Below are 16872 nucleotides of genomic sequence, written 5' to 3'. Positions count from 1 at the left end.
TAGCCCCTCCAAAATGTTAGAGAGGAGGATTTTGCAGGGTTGACAGGGCTGCTTCTGTTGTTGCCTTTTTGGTGCCTAGGTCAATGCTAGGTGGTCCACCTGGTTTCATTTCTTTTTTGAGACTTGAGCAATTGACACAACTGAGTGGCTTGTTAGGTCATTTCAGAGGGCAATCGACAGTCGACCATATTGCTGTGGGTCTGGAGTCACATGTAGGCCTGATTAGGTGAAGATGACAGATTTCCTTCCCTGGACATGGATAAGCATTAGTGCTATTGGACATTTACAGAAGTATACAAAAATAGCCACTAGGTGACTCAAATTACTCTACAGCATTAACTGGGTTTCAAATATTGTTTTAACAGCACATTTTATATATTAACAGGTGCTACGTAAATGCAAGTTGGATTGTTGATGGTTCCACTCTCACCCTGCACCACAAGAATCATGTCCAGGCTGACTACCCCCGCTTTGTTCCTGGCAACACACGTATACCATCCTGCATCAGCAAGCTGGACTGGTAGAATCTGTAGGGATCCATTTGCAAACGTGTGCAGGCGCATCTGGTTAGCAATGGTGTGGCCATCTTTCACCCATGTTACCTCCGGTTTTGGACGGCCCTCTGCCTCGCAGGGTAAAGTTGCAGGATGGTCAATGGTGGCTTTATGTTCCCTGCTGTGAGCTTTGATAATTGGGGGAACTGAGTAAAAAGCGAGAAAACATATGTTTCATCATTCATGGTATAACAAGTGGATTGTATTTTACAGTCAGTCAATCTGTGTCTCATCCCTGCTCATCTTAGACAGCAAACAGTCCCTAAAGTATGTTAATTCAATGATTTTAACATTATTAATTGCAAAGCATTAACTCTCGTCAGAACTCTACCTTGGACCACCAGTTTTGTCTTGCCTACAGCAGTGCCAGCTGCATTTTGGGCAATACACATGTAATTCCCCGAATATTCCTCCTTGGCTCTAGTGATCTCCAGTGCTCCATTGGCGAGTAATAAATAACCTAGGACAGAAACTAATGGTCAGTTAAAACCTAGGGTCACACACAGTGGTAGACTGGCATAGTGAAACATGGATATAATAAACAGCATTCACCTCTCTTCTTCAGGGAACAGTCATTCATCATTAAACTATTATACGTAGAACAGAAGATCATTTGACACATTGGGTCTGCAATGCCATTCAATGAGACCACAGCTGATCTAATAATCCTCAACTGCACTTTTTTTGCCTTTTATCAATAAGCCTCATTCCCTTACAGATTAAAAAATCTGTTTCAGCCTTGAGTATTCTTCACAAATCAGCTTTGACAGCCCTCTGTAGCAGAGAATTCTACAGACTGACTACCATCAGAAAGAGAAAATCCTATTCACTTCTGTCTTAACTGGGTGGATACTTTTCTCTGAGATTATACCCTCTAGACCTAGACTCTCCTACAAGGGAAACCAACTTCTCTATATTTATCCTGTCTAGTCCCCCATAAGAATCTTAAATGTTTCAAAAAGTTTGTCTATTGTTCTTCTGAACTTGATGAGTACAAGCCCAATTCACTCAATTTCTCCTCATGTAAATCATTCCATACTCAAGATCAATCAAGTAAACCTCCTGTTTCTAATCTCAGTATATCTTTCCTTGGATAAATGGACTAAAATTGTTCATATTATGCCAGGTGTGGTCTGGCTAATGCGTCAGATAGTTTTAAGAAGACCTTCCCATATTTAATTCAAAGGGAATCCAGTATAAAAACAACATTCCATTTTCCTTCCCTTCCTTGCTTGGTAATGCAATGTGAAGTGTTCCCAATTTCTAACTATCTTGATGTTAGAATGCCATCTTAAGGACATACAGTTCTTTTTTTCATGTCATAATTCATAGCGCCAGTGGTGGTTACAGTTGCCCCAGTAATGCACACATTGTAGATTGGAGCTACAAATAGCAATGGTTGAGATTCCAAAATTCTTTCCATCACATGACTGGCCAGGAATCTTTCCCACTCTTACCACCTGCCATTGCATTTGCTACATGGTACTCAACATGCTTACTGTGTTACAAATGCACTTTCCAAGGTCCTGTATTGGGATTCAAATCCACAGCTTTTGGTTCAGACGCAGGTCGCTGCTCACTGCACCACAAGACCTCCACCTCATAATGCTGTAGCTGAGCATATCCTGAAGGTACAATGTGTGCACAATGGCTAATTTCAAGAGTTATTCATAATAAAAGTGCAAACTTTATTTCTGTGTCTCAGCTTGACATTCTCCAACACTTCTGTCCGTTCCCATCCACAGGTTACTGAAAGAATTGGAATTGAAAATTGATTGTCTATCATGAGGGGAATTTTACACTGAAGGGCTGTCTTTTTGACATGTGTCTTGGAAGCCAGAAAGACAGAAACAAGAGAGAATCATTAAGAAGTTTATTAGTATCTCTTTTTGTATTTACATTTTTATCAAATTGAGGGCATTTTGGCAAACAGCAAATTGTCCCTCTTCCAACTCCCTGCTGGTACAGCCCAGTGAAATGTTGGACAGTCCCTCTATCTTATTCAGAAATGCACCCAAATTCATGCAAGAATCCTTTACTATAGAGCTGGGGATTTTTCATCTTTGTAGGTTATCTTCTGGCAGAGTGAGTGGAATTACTGCCTTTGAGTCAGAACCTGGACTTAACAGCCAAGGATGGTGGATCCTATCAACCTGCAAATACTTCAAACACATGTGAGAGTAGAAGGGATTTCTGGTCAACTATAACATGAAAAGAACAATGGAGCCTCTATTGCTCCAGAGTATCATGTGTATGTACAAGTGCATGGTGCCACTGAGATTTAGATTCTGAGTGAACCATGACACATCTGCACAATCACGAGTCCTTTTATATCTCTTCCCTTGAGTAAACCAATTTAATATTGATTTTATACAAATACTCATGTTCTAGAAAATAGATTACGATGCACTGACGTCTTCATGTAGGATTCTTAATCTTACAGGCATACCTCAGACCAATCAGTCTATGGTGGACTTAGCCGGTTCATGGTGTTGGAAGAATGGTTTGCTACCTATTAGAGATCCAGTCTCCCTTTATAACATCTCAGGCCAGCCTCAACTCAAATTAACACCCAGTCTCTTTAAACATTCCAAAACAAATCAGGTTTCATCTGACTTGAATAAAAACACAACATAGCAGCAGGAGTAGGCCATTTGGGCCTTCAAGCCTAGTATGCCATTTAGTAAGATGATGATTGATCTGGTTGTCGTCTCAACACACCCATAACCCTCAAACCCCTTGTCTATCAAAAGTTCAATGACAATGTGAGCAACCCATAACCAAAATTATGCTCTCCGTCTCCATTAACAAATGACACATACCTTGCACCTCAAGCAAGTTGGCTGTTGTGACATTGCACCTTACCTGCGTTTGTGATGGTGGCACCCTCTTTCTGCCAGGTAATACTGGGTCTTGGTGTGCCCGTTGACTCACAGGGCAGGATAATATCTGTATTTACTACAATTTCCAGAGTGGCAGGTAGGGGCTTAATAACAGGAGGTTCTGGGCAGGCAGAAGATAACAAAAATTCTGCAGTTAAATACGACTACCAAACAAGAAGAAAGAAAGAGTTTTTATTTGCATCATACCTTTCACAATTTCAGGTAGCCACTGATGTGATGTAGGAATTAAGTACAACAAACTCCTATGCATAGCAAGGTGGCAAAGACACATTAAATACAATGAATAACACTTTAGGAACCGATTAAGTATCAACTCTGAACTTGACTATTTTAACACTCTCCTGCCTGTCCTCTTATCTTCCACCGTTCATAAACTTAAAATTCATCCAAAACTTGGCTAACTCATAGCAACAAAAGCAGAAATTGCTGGAAAAGCTCAGCAGGTCGGGCAGCATCTATGAAGAAAAACATAACCCGAAATGTTAACTCTAATCGTTTCTTCACAGATGCTGCCAGCCCTGCTGAGTTTTTCCAGCAACTTCTGTTTTTGCTCCTGAACTGCATTAGCAGTTCTTTCAGTTTTTATTTAGTATCTAACATGCTGCAAGTTCCATTCATTCAGTATCCTGTCCTTGCTGGATTACCAAAGCCTCCAGTTGGGCAATTCCTCAATTTCAAAATCTCAAGCTCATTGTCAAATCTCTCCATGGCCTCTATCCTTCTCTTGCTCTTGCCCTCCACCAGACCAGCAACCCTGAGATCACTACACTCATTTAATTCTGCCTCTTGCTTGCCAGGACCAAAAATCGTTGGATGGGATCCAAGAGTCTTTGGTAACCCTCCATCTTCAAATCATGCAGCATATACTGTATCTAATAAACAAGGAAATCTACAAAAAAGGAACCATTTTAGAATGCTCAGTGTTGAGAAAAGTCTGAATGTAGAAAACCTATTAACAAGTGGAAACTGCAAGGACAAGTTGGCAATTTAGGCAATTACTCTTTTTTAACCATGCAAAAATTATCTTTTAAATATGTCATCTGATAGTAATTTTGTCTGAGGTTAAATGTTTGCCAGGGAGGTGCAAATGATGGAGAAGAATGGAAATCGGAGTTACTTTACCTTGTACAAGCAGTGTTACATGTCTGTGTGCTGTCCCTACCACATTGCGAGCTGTACACATGTAGCTGCCAGCATGACTCAGGGTTGCTGTGGCGATTTCCAGAATTCCTGCAGATGCATAATGATTAGAAACAGTTCCTGATAACTGAGACACTTGAAGCAAAAGCCTTGTGAAAAATGATGAGCTGTGCAATTCTTGCCTGAAACATGTGCAGCTAGAAGTTGAAGGCCAGACAGCACCTATTCAAACTGGGAACATCTGATGCAATTTTGAGTTGAATAAGTTAGAAGCTCTCCTCAATCCATCTCAGACCTCAAACTTCATGGCACATCTTCGCCCTCATGTGCATACCATATGACAGTGAAAAGATTGGGGAAAATGCAGTCACCATGTCTGACCCTAGAACTCAACTAAAGCTTGTACATATTTGTTTCTGGCATACCAGAATGATCTAGAGTTTCAATCTTCTGCAATTGACTCAGAATATCCACAAACTGAAGACAGATTTTTTGACTGTACGCAATTCAGAGGGAAAATTGCAGAGTTGTGAAAAAATTCATTGAAATGTCACAGTGCAAAAGGAGGCCATTGAGCCCATTGTGAATGCATTCTCTCCAAATGAACAAATGCATGGCACTAAGCACTTTTCTCCTATTTTCAACACTGCACAACATTCCTCTTCAAATTACCTAATTTCATTTTGAAAGACTTGATTGAACCTGTCTTACCAAATTCTTAGACAGTGCATTTCAGATTCTGAGAAAAGAGAAGGTGGAAGCAGGTGAAGGTGACCAGTTCTAAGTTGATTGATAAGTGCCGTATTTGTGAGCAGATTTCATCCTTTTGGTTGAGCAGTGGGACTCTCAGTGAGTGATCTATTTGTTATGTGGCAGTTCTTCCAAGGAGAATGCCATCAGCTATGAAGGCTGAGGGAAGATCATTGAACAATTTCATAAATGGTCCAAAAAGGCTTTTTCATTGGCCAAACAGGTCACTGAGACCTAGATCATATTTTGCCACCTTGCATTGCTTTGACGGATGTTGGATAATTCAGCATAAGATTCAAACATAGCTTGCATATTTTTTCAACCGAAAACATTTGGGACTGCAATTTAGTTTGAGACAGTTCTCACAACGTGAAAATATTAAATCACTCAACAAAAGACAAAGATAACCAGAGTAATCTGATCAAAAACTCATGCTAAAATGAACACAAATTAATTTTAATTTAAAATTCAATCTTGCACAAACCTGTGGGTAGGATTTTGTACCCTGGGCCTCGGTTCCCCATTTGAGCTCCATTCTTCATCCAGCTCACTGCAGGTTCTGGGATTCCAGTCACGTGACATGACAACACCACCGAGGACATTTTAGTGACAGTAATATTTGGAGAGTCGTCAGCAATCGATGGCGGAACTGAAATGTAAACACATAACAAAGCTTAAAACATGGCAATGAAATGTGAGGCTGGATGAACACAGCAGGCCCAGCAGCATCTCAGGAGTACAATTCTGACGTTTCGGGCCTAGGCCCTTTGTCATTCTGATGAAGGGTCTAGGCCCGAAACGTCAGCTTTTGTGCTCCTGAGATGCTGCTGGGCCTGCTGTGTTCATCCAGCCTCACATTTCATTACCTTGGATTCTCCAGCATCTGCAGTTCCCATTATCATTAAAACAAGGCATTCAGCTTCAAAAGAAGACCTGGAACTTATATATTGCTTTTATATACTGGGATCCCAGACCCCATGGTAGCAAAGTAAATATTTCCGATATGTACTGTAGTCATTGTTTCAAAATAGAAAAAAAAAACAGCCAGTTTACCACAAACAACAATGGAATATAAGACAGATAGTCTAAGAGTCTTATGTTGATCGAGGGACACCAGGAATATATTATCTGCTTAACTTCAAATACTACCATAGGATCTTACACATTTATGTGCGAGAGTAAGCATTTGAATCCCAATGCTAAGAAGGTAAGCATGATTGGCGCATAAGACAGGTCCATGCCACAATCTATTTTAGTGAGTTGAAGTCAGATGACTCACCTTCCACCTTGTCTTTCTCCTTTGTTAACACCAATGCAAAGTATTCATTAAGGACATCACCCACTTCTTTTGGTTTCACACATTAATTCTCTCCCATGTCCTTGATGGAACCTAGCTTTCCCTAGCTACCTTCTTGCTCCTTATATATGTACAAACTGCCTTGGGATTCTCCTTAATCCTGTTTGCCAAAGACATTCCATAGCCTGTTTAGCCCTCTGTCTGCCTTCAGGTTCTTGAACCTTACATATGCCTCTTTTTACTTTTTGACTAAGCTCTCAATTCCTCTCGTTATCCAAGGTTCCCTAATCTTGCTATTCTTATCCTTCATTTTCACAGGAACACGTTAGTCCTAAACTCTAATCAACCAAGCTTTGCAGGATACCCAGATGCCAGATATGGATTTACCCTCAAACAGTCATCCCAATCCACATTCTCCAGTTACTGCCCAATATTGTGATAGTTAGCCTTCTCTCGATTTAATGCTTTCAACCTAGGACTATCTTGTCCTTATCCATAGGTAACTTGAAACTTGCAGAATTATGGTCACTGTTCCCAAAATGCTCCACCACTGCAACTTCGATCACTTGACTGGGCTCATTCCCGAGTAGCAGGTTTGGTATGGTTCCTTCTCTAGTTGGACTATTTCTATGTCATTCCAAAAAAAAATGCGCTGGACATACCTAATAAACTCTTCCACTCCCATCCTCCCCACCAATCTAAGCCCCTGCCACTAAGCAAGCCCCAGTCAATATAGGAGAAGTTAAAATCACCTACCACAACAACCTTTTGTTCTTACATTTTCCCATAATCTGTCCAAATATCTGTTCCTCTACCACCCATTGGCTGTTTGGAAGCCTCAAAGTGATCATACCCTTCCTGTTTATGAGCTCTACCCATATGACTTCACTGGATGAGTCCTACAAGTCCTCCCTCAGTACAGCTGTGCTATTCTCCCTTATCAGTAATGCAACTTCCACACCTCTTTTACATTACTGTCCATCCCACCTGAGATATCTCTAAATCCCAGAACATTAAGCTGCCAGTTTCGTCCCTCTCTCAACCAACCCTCTCTGTAATAGCTACAACATCATGGTCATATGTATTAATCCATGCTCTGTCCATCTGCTTTACCTGTCATACTGATCACATTAAAACAACTACACCTCAGACCACCAGTCCAGATGTATTCAGTAACCGTGCTCTGTCTGTTCTTCCTTGTAGTCTTACTGGCCTTTGTATCTGACTCCTCCTCAGTCATTATAGTTGCTGACCTACTGCTCTGGTTCCTACTCCCCTGCTACACTAGTTTAAACACTCCCGAGTGGCACTAGCAAACCTCCCTGCCAGGATATTGATGACTCCCCACTTGAGGCGCAAATAGTCCTTCTTATCCTGATCCCACCTAACCCAAAAGACATCCCAATGATCCACATGCCTGAAGATCTCCCTCCAACACCAGCTTTTTAGCCAAGTATTCAACTAATCTATCTTTGTATTCTTAGTTTCACTGGCACGTGGCACAGGAAGCAATCCTGAGATTACAACACTTGAGTTAACAAGGTGTAGAGCTGGATGAACACAGCAGGCCAAGCAGCATCAGAGGAGCAGGAAAGCTGATGTTTCGGGTCTAGACCCTTCTTCAGAAGTTGTTGCTTTTCAACTTCCTACCTCACTCTCTGAACTCCCTTTGCAGGAGCTCATCTATTTTTCTGCCAAGTCATTCATACTAATATGGACCACAACCTCTAATTGCTCATCCTCCCAGTTTTGAAAATCCGATACCTGTTCAGAGACATCCTTGATCCTGGCACCCAGAAAGTGACACAACACCCTGGAGTCTCAGTTGTGGCAACAGACACACCCATCTGTGTCTCTGTCCGTAGACTCTGTAATCACCACTGTTTGCCCATACTTTAATGTGTCTTGCTGTACAACAATACCAGTTGTCATGCCACTGATCTGGCTGCTGCTTTATCCTGCGAAGTCATCCCCCACAACAGTATCCAAAATGGTATACCTGTGTGAGAGGAAATTGGCCACAAGTGGCTCCTGCGCTCTCTTCCTATGCTTACTTGTCTTTCTGACAGTCACCCAACTCAGTCTATGTAGCTCTTGACTGGTGGTGTGACCACTCGCAATCCATGACATTCTCAGCCTCATGGATACTCCACAGAGAATGCATCTGCAGCTTTATGTGCTCCATGTGACACTTCAGGAGCTGCAGCTGAACATATTCATGTATATGTAACCAGCATGGACACTGGAAGTGCCACTGATTTCTTGCATATTGCAGAAGGAACATTCCATGAGGCCAAGTTCTCCTGCCATTTCGAAACTTATCAACAATCCAGGAACTGACTACACAACCTAACCTTCTAGTCACCAAACTCAGGTCTCTCAATCCCATTCTCTAATCCCAGCAGACTACAACTACAAAAAGAAAGTACTTTATCTCTCTCCAGGCAGTCAGTTAGCTCAGAGGAGTGGAGAATAGCCAATGTTGATCCTTTGTTAAAGAAGGCTAAGAGAGACAATCTTGGAAATTATACACCAATGAGCCTTATGTTAGTGGTAGGGACATAACTGGAGAAGGTTCTTAGGGATAAGGTCTATACACATTTGAAACAAAAATGTATTTATTAGTGATAGGCAGCATGAATTTGTGTGGGGAAGCTTGTGTGTCTCAAATTTGATTGAATTTCTGAGGAAGTGACAAAGATGATTGATGAGGACAGGATGGTAAATGGTGTCTACATGGACTTTAGCAAGGCCTTTCACAAGGACCCCCATGGCATGCTGGTATGAAAGGTGAAGTCATATGAGATCCGTGGTGAGCTGGTAAGATCAATACAGAACAGGCTTAGACTTAGAAGACAAAGAATAGCTGTGTAAGGCTAATTTTTATGACTGGAGGCCTAGCCTGAAACGTCAGCTTTCCTGCTCCTCTGATACTACTTGGCCAGCTCGACACCGCGTTCTGTCGAGCCTGAAGAATATTTGCTTGCAACTGTCATCTTGGAGATGGGGTAAATGTTTCTGGATCATGCCTCCATTTGGACAGCTTGACTCATTTGACCCTGCTGTTAAAGACTGGGCCCTGTAATTGGAAAGAATGACATTGGAGCAGATGAAAACCAAGTAATCCTTCTGACTGCGTGTGGATCTGCAGCATTTTCAGTTAAAAGAGGCTTAACTTTCCCAGAGGCACCAGATACTAAAACCTACCAGGAGTTGACAGAGTTGGTCAAGGAATATTACGACCCCAAATCTCCTCTAATCCTGAGGTGCTATGGGTCTTCTTCAGCTGTTAGAGAACTATGGAAATCCGTTTTGGGATTTTTGATGAAGTTACGATGACTGGCAGAGGCATGTGATTTTGGGTTAACCTTGAATGAGATGCTGAGAGAATGTTTGCTATACGGGATTAATGGCGCAACCATGCAGAACTGCCTACTAGCTGAAGCCGCACTGGACTTTAAGCAGGCACTGTAGCTGGCCTTGTCATTAGAAAATACAGCAGGTGGAGCATGGAAACTACATGGCACCCCAATGCAAGTGGATGCCCTCAACTGTCTGAATGAGCTTGGGGAACACCACTTGAGGTTAGGCACTCACAGAGCCTTATGCAGGGCAGATCCTGAGCAGAGGAACCCTAGGCCAACGCACAGGAGAACCCCACAACAAAACTGAGCCTCAGCCAAGTGGCTAAACAGTTTTTCAGGATCTGGGCCATTTTAGTTGCTGCTGGTATCAGACTCAAGACAGCAAAGGAGTCCCACTAGGCCTGATTTGAGTAGGAAAACTCGTAGGCTGGTACTCAGGAGAGTGCACACCCTGGAATGTCCCCCTACATGTGACTTGGAACAATTAAATTGCTTCGTGACAACCAAATTAGAGCCTATTAAAATTAAGGTTTGTTTAAATGGACATCCAGTTTCCATGGAGGTCGATACCAGCAGCTGCCCGTAGTTGCAGAATCTGTCTTTAACAAGATTTGCTCGGGACTCCAACCCTTAAGTTTGTGCAAGACCTCAGCCAGACTGAGAAAATACACTGGGGGACCGTTACAGATTAAGGGTATGATTTTGGTCCTGATTTCCTATGAGAAGCAGTTGGTGCACTGATGGTAGTAAGAGGCTCAGGCCCAGTCTGCTGGAGCAGAATTAGTTGAGAAAGATTCACTTAGATTGGCTCAGCATTTTTCAATTAGAAAATGGCTGCCTCAGTGAAGTCCTAGTGAAATACCCAGGAACTTTTCAAGAAGGGCTTGCGACTGTCAAAGGGGCCAAAGCCACTTTACATGTAGACCAGGACACAATTCCAAGATTTGCAAGGCCCTGCCTTGCAGACAAAAGTAGAGGTGCAAATCAGAGGGCTGGACTGTGGAGGAATCCTCTAACTAGTGCAGCTTGCAAAATGGGCAGCACCAGTCATGAAGACTGACAGCTCAGTTCACCTTTGTGGGGATTTTAAGCAAACTGTAAACGGCTTCTCACAGCCAGATAAAAACCCGAACCCTCGCATAGAGAACTTGTACGTAAAGTTGGTGGGAGAGCTGTCCTTTATGAAGCTGGGCATGAGCCACACCTACCTGCAATTGCAACTGGATGAGTAGTTGCAGAAGTATGCAAGAATTAAAATCCATAAGGGTTTATATCAATATACAAGACTGCCATTTGGAGCATCATCAGCCTGCGCTCTTTTCCAGTGGTCCATGGAGAACATTTTACAAGGGCTATCCCACTTTGCTATTTATCTGGATGACATACTAATAATTTGGGGCAGCATGGTGGCTCAGTGGTTAGCACTGCAGCCTCACAGCACCAGGGACCCAGGTTCGATCCCAGCCTCGGGCAACTGTCTGTGCGGAGTCTGCACATTCTCCCCGTGTCTGTATGGGTTTCCTCCGGGTGCTCCGGTTTCCTCCCACAGTCCAAAGATGTGCAGGCTAGGTGGATCGGCCATGCTAAATTGCCTGTAGTATTCAGGGGTGTGTGGGTTAAAGGGGGATGGGTCTGAGTGGGATGCTCCAAGAGACAGGGTGGACTTGTTGGGCCGAAGGGCCTGTTTCCACATTGTAGGGAATCTAATCTGATCCAATAACAGGGACGACCAACGGGGAGCACTTGGAGAACTTGGACACAGTGCTTAAATGGTTCTCTCGAGAGACAGATTCCAGGTGCCCCAACTGACCTACTTGGCTTACAGGGTTGACAAAATTAGATTACACCTGTTGGAAGAGGAAGTGAGGGCAATCAAAGGAGCGCTGGCTCCCATATCCATACCACAGCTTAGGTCTTTCCTTGGATTTGTGAACTATTACCAAAAATTCATATGTAACCTGGCCTCTGTCTTGGCACCCTTACACATGCTGCTGAAAAAGGGCAGCCAAGAAGCAGCCTTTAGCGAAGTGAAAAAGCAGCTATTGCCATCTGAGGTGTTGGCCCACTATGATCTGAAGTGAGATGTAGTGCTACATGCGAAGCCTCCCTGTAGTAATGGTTCACTGGTTACCAAATGGAGACAAATACCTAATAGTGTATGCTTCCTGGACTTTGGATGATGCCCAGGTAAAGAAGATTTAGTGGCTGTTTTTGGTATGAGGAAGTTCCACCAGTATCATTACAGGTGGGAGTTAATAACAGATCACAAACCCCTGCTAGGGCTACTGAAGGAAGACAAGACGGTGCCGCCCACAGCCTCTGGGAGAATTCACTGTTGGACCCATAATATCGGTGCCTAAAGTACAAGTTAGAACACCATGAAACTAAGTGTCTTGAGCCGTCTCCCACTGGCAGATACTCCACTGGTGCTGCCTCGCCTGGAGCAGTCTGTTTTGGTTTTAAACTTTCTGGACTCCCGTCCAGTCATAGAACATAGAACATAGAAAAGTACAGCACAGTACAGACCTTCGGCCCACGATGTTGTGCCGTGGAATAATCCTAATCCAAAAATAAAATAACCTAACCTACATTCCCCTCAATTCATTGCTGTCCATGTGCATGTCCAGCAGTCGCTTAAATGTCACTAATGACTCCGCTTCCATGACTACCACTGGCAAACTATTCCATGCGCTCACAACTCTCTGAGGTGAAGAACCTCCCTCTGACGTCTCCTCTATACCTTCCTCCTAACACCTTAAAACTATGACCCCTCGTGGCAGTCAATCCTGCCCTGGGGAAAAATCTCTGGCTATTGACTCTATCCATGCCTCTCATTACCTTGTACACCTCAATCAGGTCACCTCTCTTCTTCCTTCTCTCCAGAGAGAAAAGTCTGAGCTCAGTCAACCTCTCCTCATAAGACAAGTCCTCCAGTCCATTGCAGACAATATCCGACCGTGGACACAAAGATCCTGCCCTCGCAAAACTGAAACAGACGGAGGCAATGGGGAAACAGAAGGGCATTGCAACCAGGATCAAATCCTTTTAGGACCCAGTGAGACCAGATCACTGTAGAGGATCGCATATTACTGTGGGGAGCAAGGGTGATTGTCCCGAGAATAGGTTGGTGCCAAATACTAGCCGAGCCCCACCAGGGTCTTCCAGGGGTTTCCAAGATAAAGGTGCTGGCAAGAAGTTGTGTCTGGTGGCAAGGGTTGGATTTCGACATTGCTGCTTTAGTGGGGCAGTGCCAGAGTGCCAACAAAGACAGAAATTGCCACCAGTAGCACCCCAAAATTCATGGGAAAGGCTGGGTAAACCTTAAACTCAGTTGCATGTTGACTATGCCATGGTGTCAATCTACCTGGTCACTATGGCTGCAAGCATCATTCACAACACATGAACTCCTGGAAGTATTGGTCATGAAACGTCATTTACCAACAGGGAATACGAATATTTCCTAAAGTCCAATGATATTTGGCACATAAGGACAGCTCCATACCATCACTCGTCCAATGCTCTAGTGGAAAGAATGGTCCAAATGTTGAAGGCAGGCTTAAAGAAACAGCCTACTGTGTCAATCAATACCAAACTAACCTGGTTCCTGTTTGATTATCCATACGTAACAATACTGATAGTTCTGGCAGAGTTGTTGATGGGGAGAAGACTCTACACTAAGTTATACCTGATATCTCCAGATGTAGGATGGAGGTTAGAGGATGAAATGGCAGCAGTAATGCCAATGTTGGCCATATGGCTTCTCGAAGCGAGAGAGACAATTTAACTCAGGGGATGAAGTTTGGTACTGGAACCATAGAAAGGGCCCTGTATGGGTACGAGGCGAGGTTGATTCAAGGTCAGGTCCCGTGGTTTGGGTAGGTGATACTGTCCTGAACAAACACGTGGATCACCTGAAAGCTGTTACCTCACAAATGGGGCAGGAACAAAACATACCTGGCCCCTGAGAACAGCCAGAAGGCCCGGCAAAAACAGCTGACGCTCCCCTCCATCTAGTGTTGAGGAAAATTCAGAGTCAAAATGGATTCAACCTCGATACCATTGCCACCAGGAGAAGAGGAGAAAACTCTCCCGAGACATTCCCCGAGATGGGCCATGATCCTGTACATACCGCCTGTATCTGAGTCCAAGCCAGAGGAACCGGACTTGGGGCAAAAACATAACAAGTGAAGCACAAGAGAAAGGCCCAGCCTACATGCCCAGACTTAGTGAGGAAGGGATGTAGTGATTTGAACCAGGTGTATGTCATTGGCTAAAAGGTTCTTGATTGTCCCAGGTTAACAACCCCAATCAGGAAAGCCTTGGCTAACCAACATAATCAAGACAGTGGGGGAGGGGAGTGGCTCGCTATGCGGGAGTCCTCCCTGTTTCTCTCGGGGATCTCAGGTGGAAGATGTTACATGCAGCAGTCCTGTGTAACCGCAGATTATGGTGGTTCATGGACTTCCAGCCCAAGTGTTTGCTCTGCAGTCCCTGACGAATGTATATGTTAGGTCTGGGCACTTGCACTTTTTTTCAGTTGTCTTAAGGACTGCTTTTTGTGTTTTTGGCTACACTTCAGACCCATGCTCCTGACCTTTGGGTACCTGTTGCATCAGGGAATGAGCAGGTTGGTGGATCTACTCGTGGGTCTGCTCCTGGGCCTGGCCAAGCTGGCCATTAATACGTCCTGGCAGCAGGCCATGGAGGGGGTCATTATGGCTGATTGCACGCCCCATTTCCATGGCTTCATTTGTGCCCAGGGGTCCCCAGAGAAGGAACATGCAGCCTCCACATTACTCTCAGTACATTTCAGGAGAGGTCGGCAGTCCTGGGTGTGGAGTGCCTTACCTTGCCCTCCAATTCCATTTCGATTTAATCCTTATTCTTTTCCCCCTTTACTTTTTCTTTCATGCAGGCTGTGCCCCTGGGGCTCTGCTTGATACTGAATCTTTGGTCACATGGATGTTTCTTTCCCAATGGTGGTATATTAATAAAGTTATTTGCGCACCTTGTTTTTTACTGTGTCTCTCACCTGCGCACAGACAAGGGTGATAGAGATGGTATGCACTACTGCTGTATGGCAATAGTCTTGGGGTTAAGAGAAAACAAACAGGAGATTAGAATCTCTTCAGTTGCAGACTGACTCCAGGCTGGCTGGCCACAGCCAGTGTACTGTGCACTAGTAAATAAAGGGTAACTTGGTGACTGGACCTGGCCTCTGAACTTATTTTCAATATATAAGTGATTTGGAGGAGAATGTAGGTGGCCTGATCAGTAAGTTTGCAGATGACACAAAAGTTGGGGATCTGCGTATAATGGGGAAAAATGAACAAGCATATAGCTGAATATAGATAGACTGGAAACTTGGGCAGAAAAATAGTAGATGGAATTTATTTCAGACAAATGTGAAGTGATGCATTTCAGGAGATATAATGCAAGAGTTAAGTATACAGTAAATGGCAGAACACATAGAAACATCAGCTTCAACTTACAGAGGAATTTAGGCACACAGGTCCCTGAAAGTGGCAACACAAGTGGTGAAGAAGGCATATGACATGCTTGCCTTCATTGGTCTGGGCACAGTATAAAAGTTGACAAGTTGTGTTGCAGATGTGTGGAACTTTAGCTGGCCACATTTGCAATGTTGCGTACACTTCTGGTCACCACACCATCAGATGGATGTGAAGGTTTACATAGAAAAGTACAGCACAATACAGGCCCTTCGGCCCATGATGTTGTGCCGTGGAATAATCCTAATCCAAAAATAAAATAACCTAACCTACATTCCCCTCAATTCATTGCTGTCCATGTGCATGTCCAGCAGTCGCTTAAATGTCACTAATGACTCTGCTTCCACGACTTCCACTGGCAAAGTATTCCATGCGCTCACAACTCTCTGGGTGAAGAATCTCCCTCTGACGTCTCCTCTATACCTTCCTCCTAACACCTTAAAACTATGACCCCTCGTGCAGTCAATCCTGCCCTGGGGAAAAGTCTCTGGCTATCGACTCTATCCATGCCGCTCATTACCTTGTACACCTCAATCAGGTCACATCTCTTCCTCCTTCTCTCCAGAGTGAAAAGTCCGAGCTCAGTCAACCTCTCCTCGTAAGACAAGCCCTCCAGTTCAGGCAGCATCCTGGTAAATCTCCTTTGCACCCTCTCCAAAGCCTCCACATCTTTCCTATGTTTTGTAAAGCTGCAGCATAACCTTGCGGCCCTTAAACTCGATCTCCCTGTTAATGAAAGCCAAAACACCATATGCTTTCTTAACAACCTTATCCACTTGGCTGGCAACTTTGAGGGAGCTATGCACTTGAACACCAAGATCCTGCTGTTCCTCCACACTGCCGAGAATCCTGCCTTTAATCCTATATTCAGCATTTAAGTTTGACCTTCCAAAATGCATCACTTCGCATTTATTCAGGTTGAACTCCATCTGCCATTTATCAGCCCAGCTCTGCATTCCGTCAATGTCTCGCTGAAGCCTGTAATAGCCCGCGATACTGTCAACGGCACCTCTAACCTTTGTGTCATCAGCAAACATACTAACCCACCCCTCAACCTCCTCATCCAAGTCATTTATAAAAACTACAAAGAACAGAGGCCCAAGAACAGAGCCCTGTGGGACACCACTCAGCACTGACCTCCAGGCAGAATACTTACCATCTACAACCACTCTGCCTCCTGTCAGCCAACCAATTCTGAATCCAGACAGCCAAATCACCCTGTATCCCATACCTCCTGACTTTATGAATGAGCCTGCCGTGGGGAACCTTATCAAATGCCTTGCTGAAGTCCACGTACACCACATCCACTGTTCGACCCTTGTCAACGTGTCTCATGACTTCCTCAAAGAACTC

At 43.9% G+C, this 16872-nt stretch overlaps 1 protein-coding gene across 1 annotated transcript in view; it reads right to left on the bottom strand.

The window, feature by feature from the left end:
* Positions 1 to 16872, bottom strand: part of LOC125465267 (hemicentin-1-like) — a 434244-nt gene that overhangs the window by 53340 nt on the left and 364032 nt on the right. Inside the window, exons 77-81 of the mRNA XM_048558547.2 lie at positions 5832 to 5996; positions 4580 to 4687; positions 3420 to 3557; positions 886 to 1014; positions 431 to 700 (exon numbers count right to left, since the gene is read on the bottom strand). Coding sequence (XP_048414504.2) covers positions 431 to 700; positions 886 to 1014; positions 3420 to 3557; positions 4580 to 4687; positions 5832 to 5996 — 810 coding nt within the window. The remainder of the gene's footprint in view (positions 1 to 430; positions 701 to 885; positions 1015 to 3419; positions 3558 to 4579; positions 4688 to 5831; positions 5997 to 16872) is intronic.

This window comes from Stegostoma tigrinum, chromosome 29 (assembly GCF_030684315.1).
Source record: "Stegostoma tigrinum isolate sSteTig4 chromosome 29, sSteTig4.hap1, whole genome shotgun sequence".
Classification (NCBI taxonomy): domain Eukaryota; kingdom Metazoa; phylum Chordata; class Chondrichthyes; order Orectolobiformes; family Stegostomatidae; genus Stegostoma; species Stegostoma tigrinum.
The sequence above is the reverse complement of the archived record's forward strand: the minus strand, read 5'-3'. Positions and strand labels throughout refer to the sequence as shown.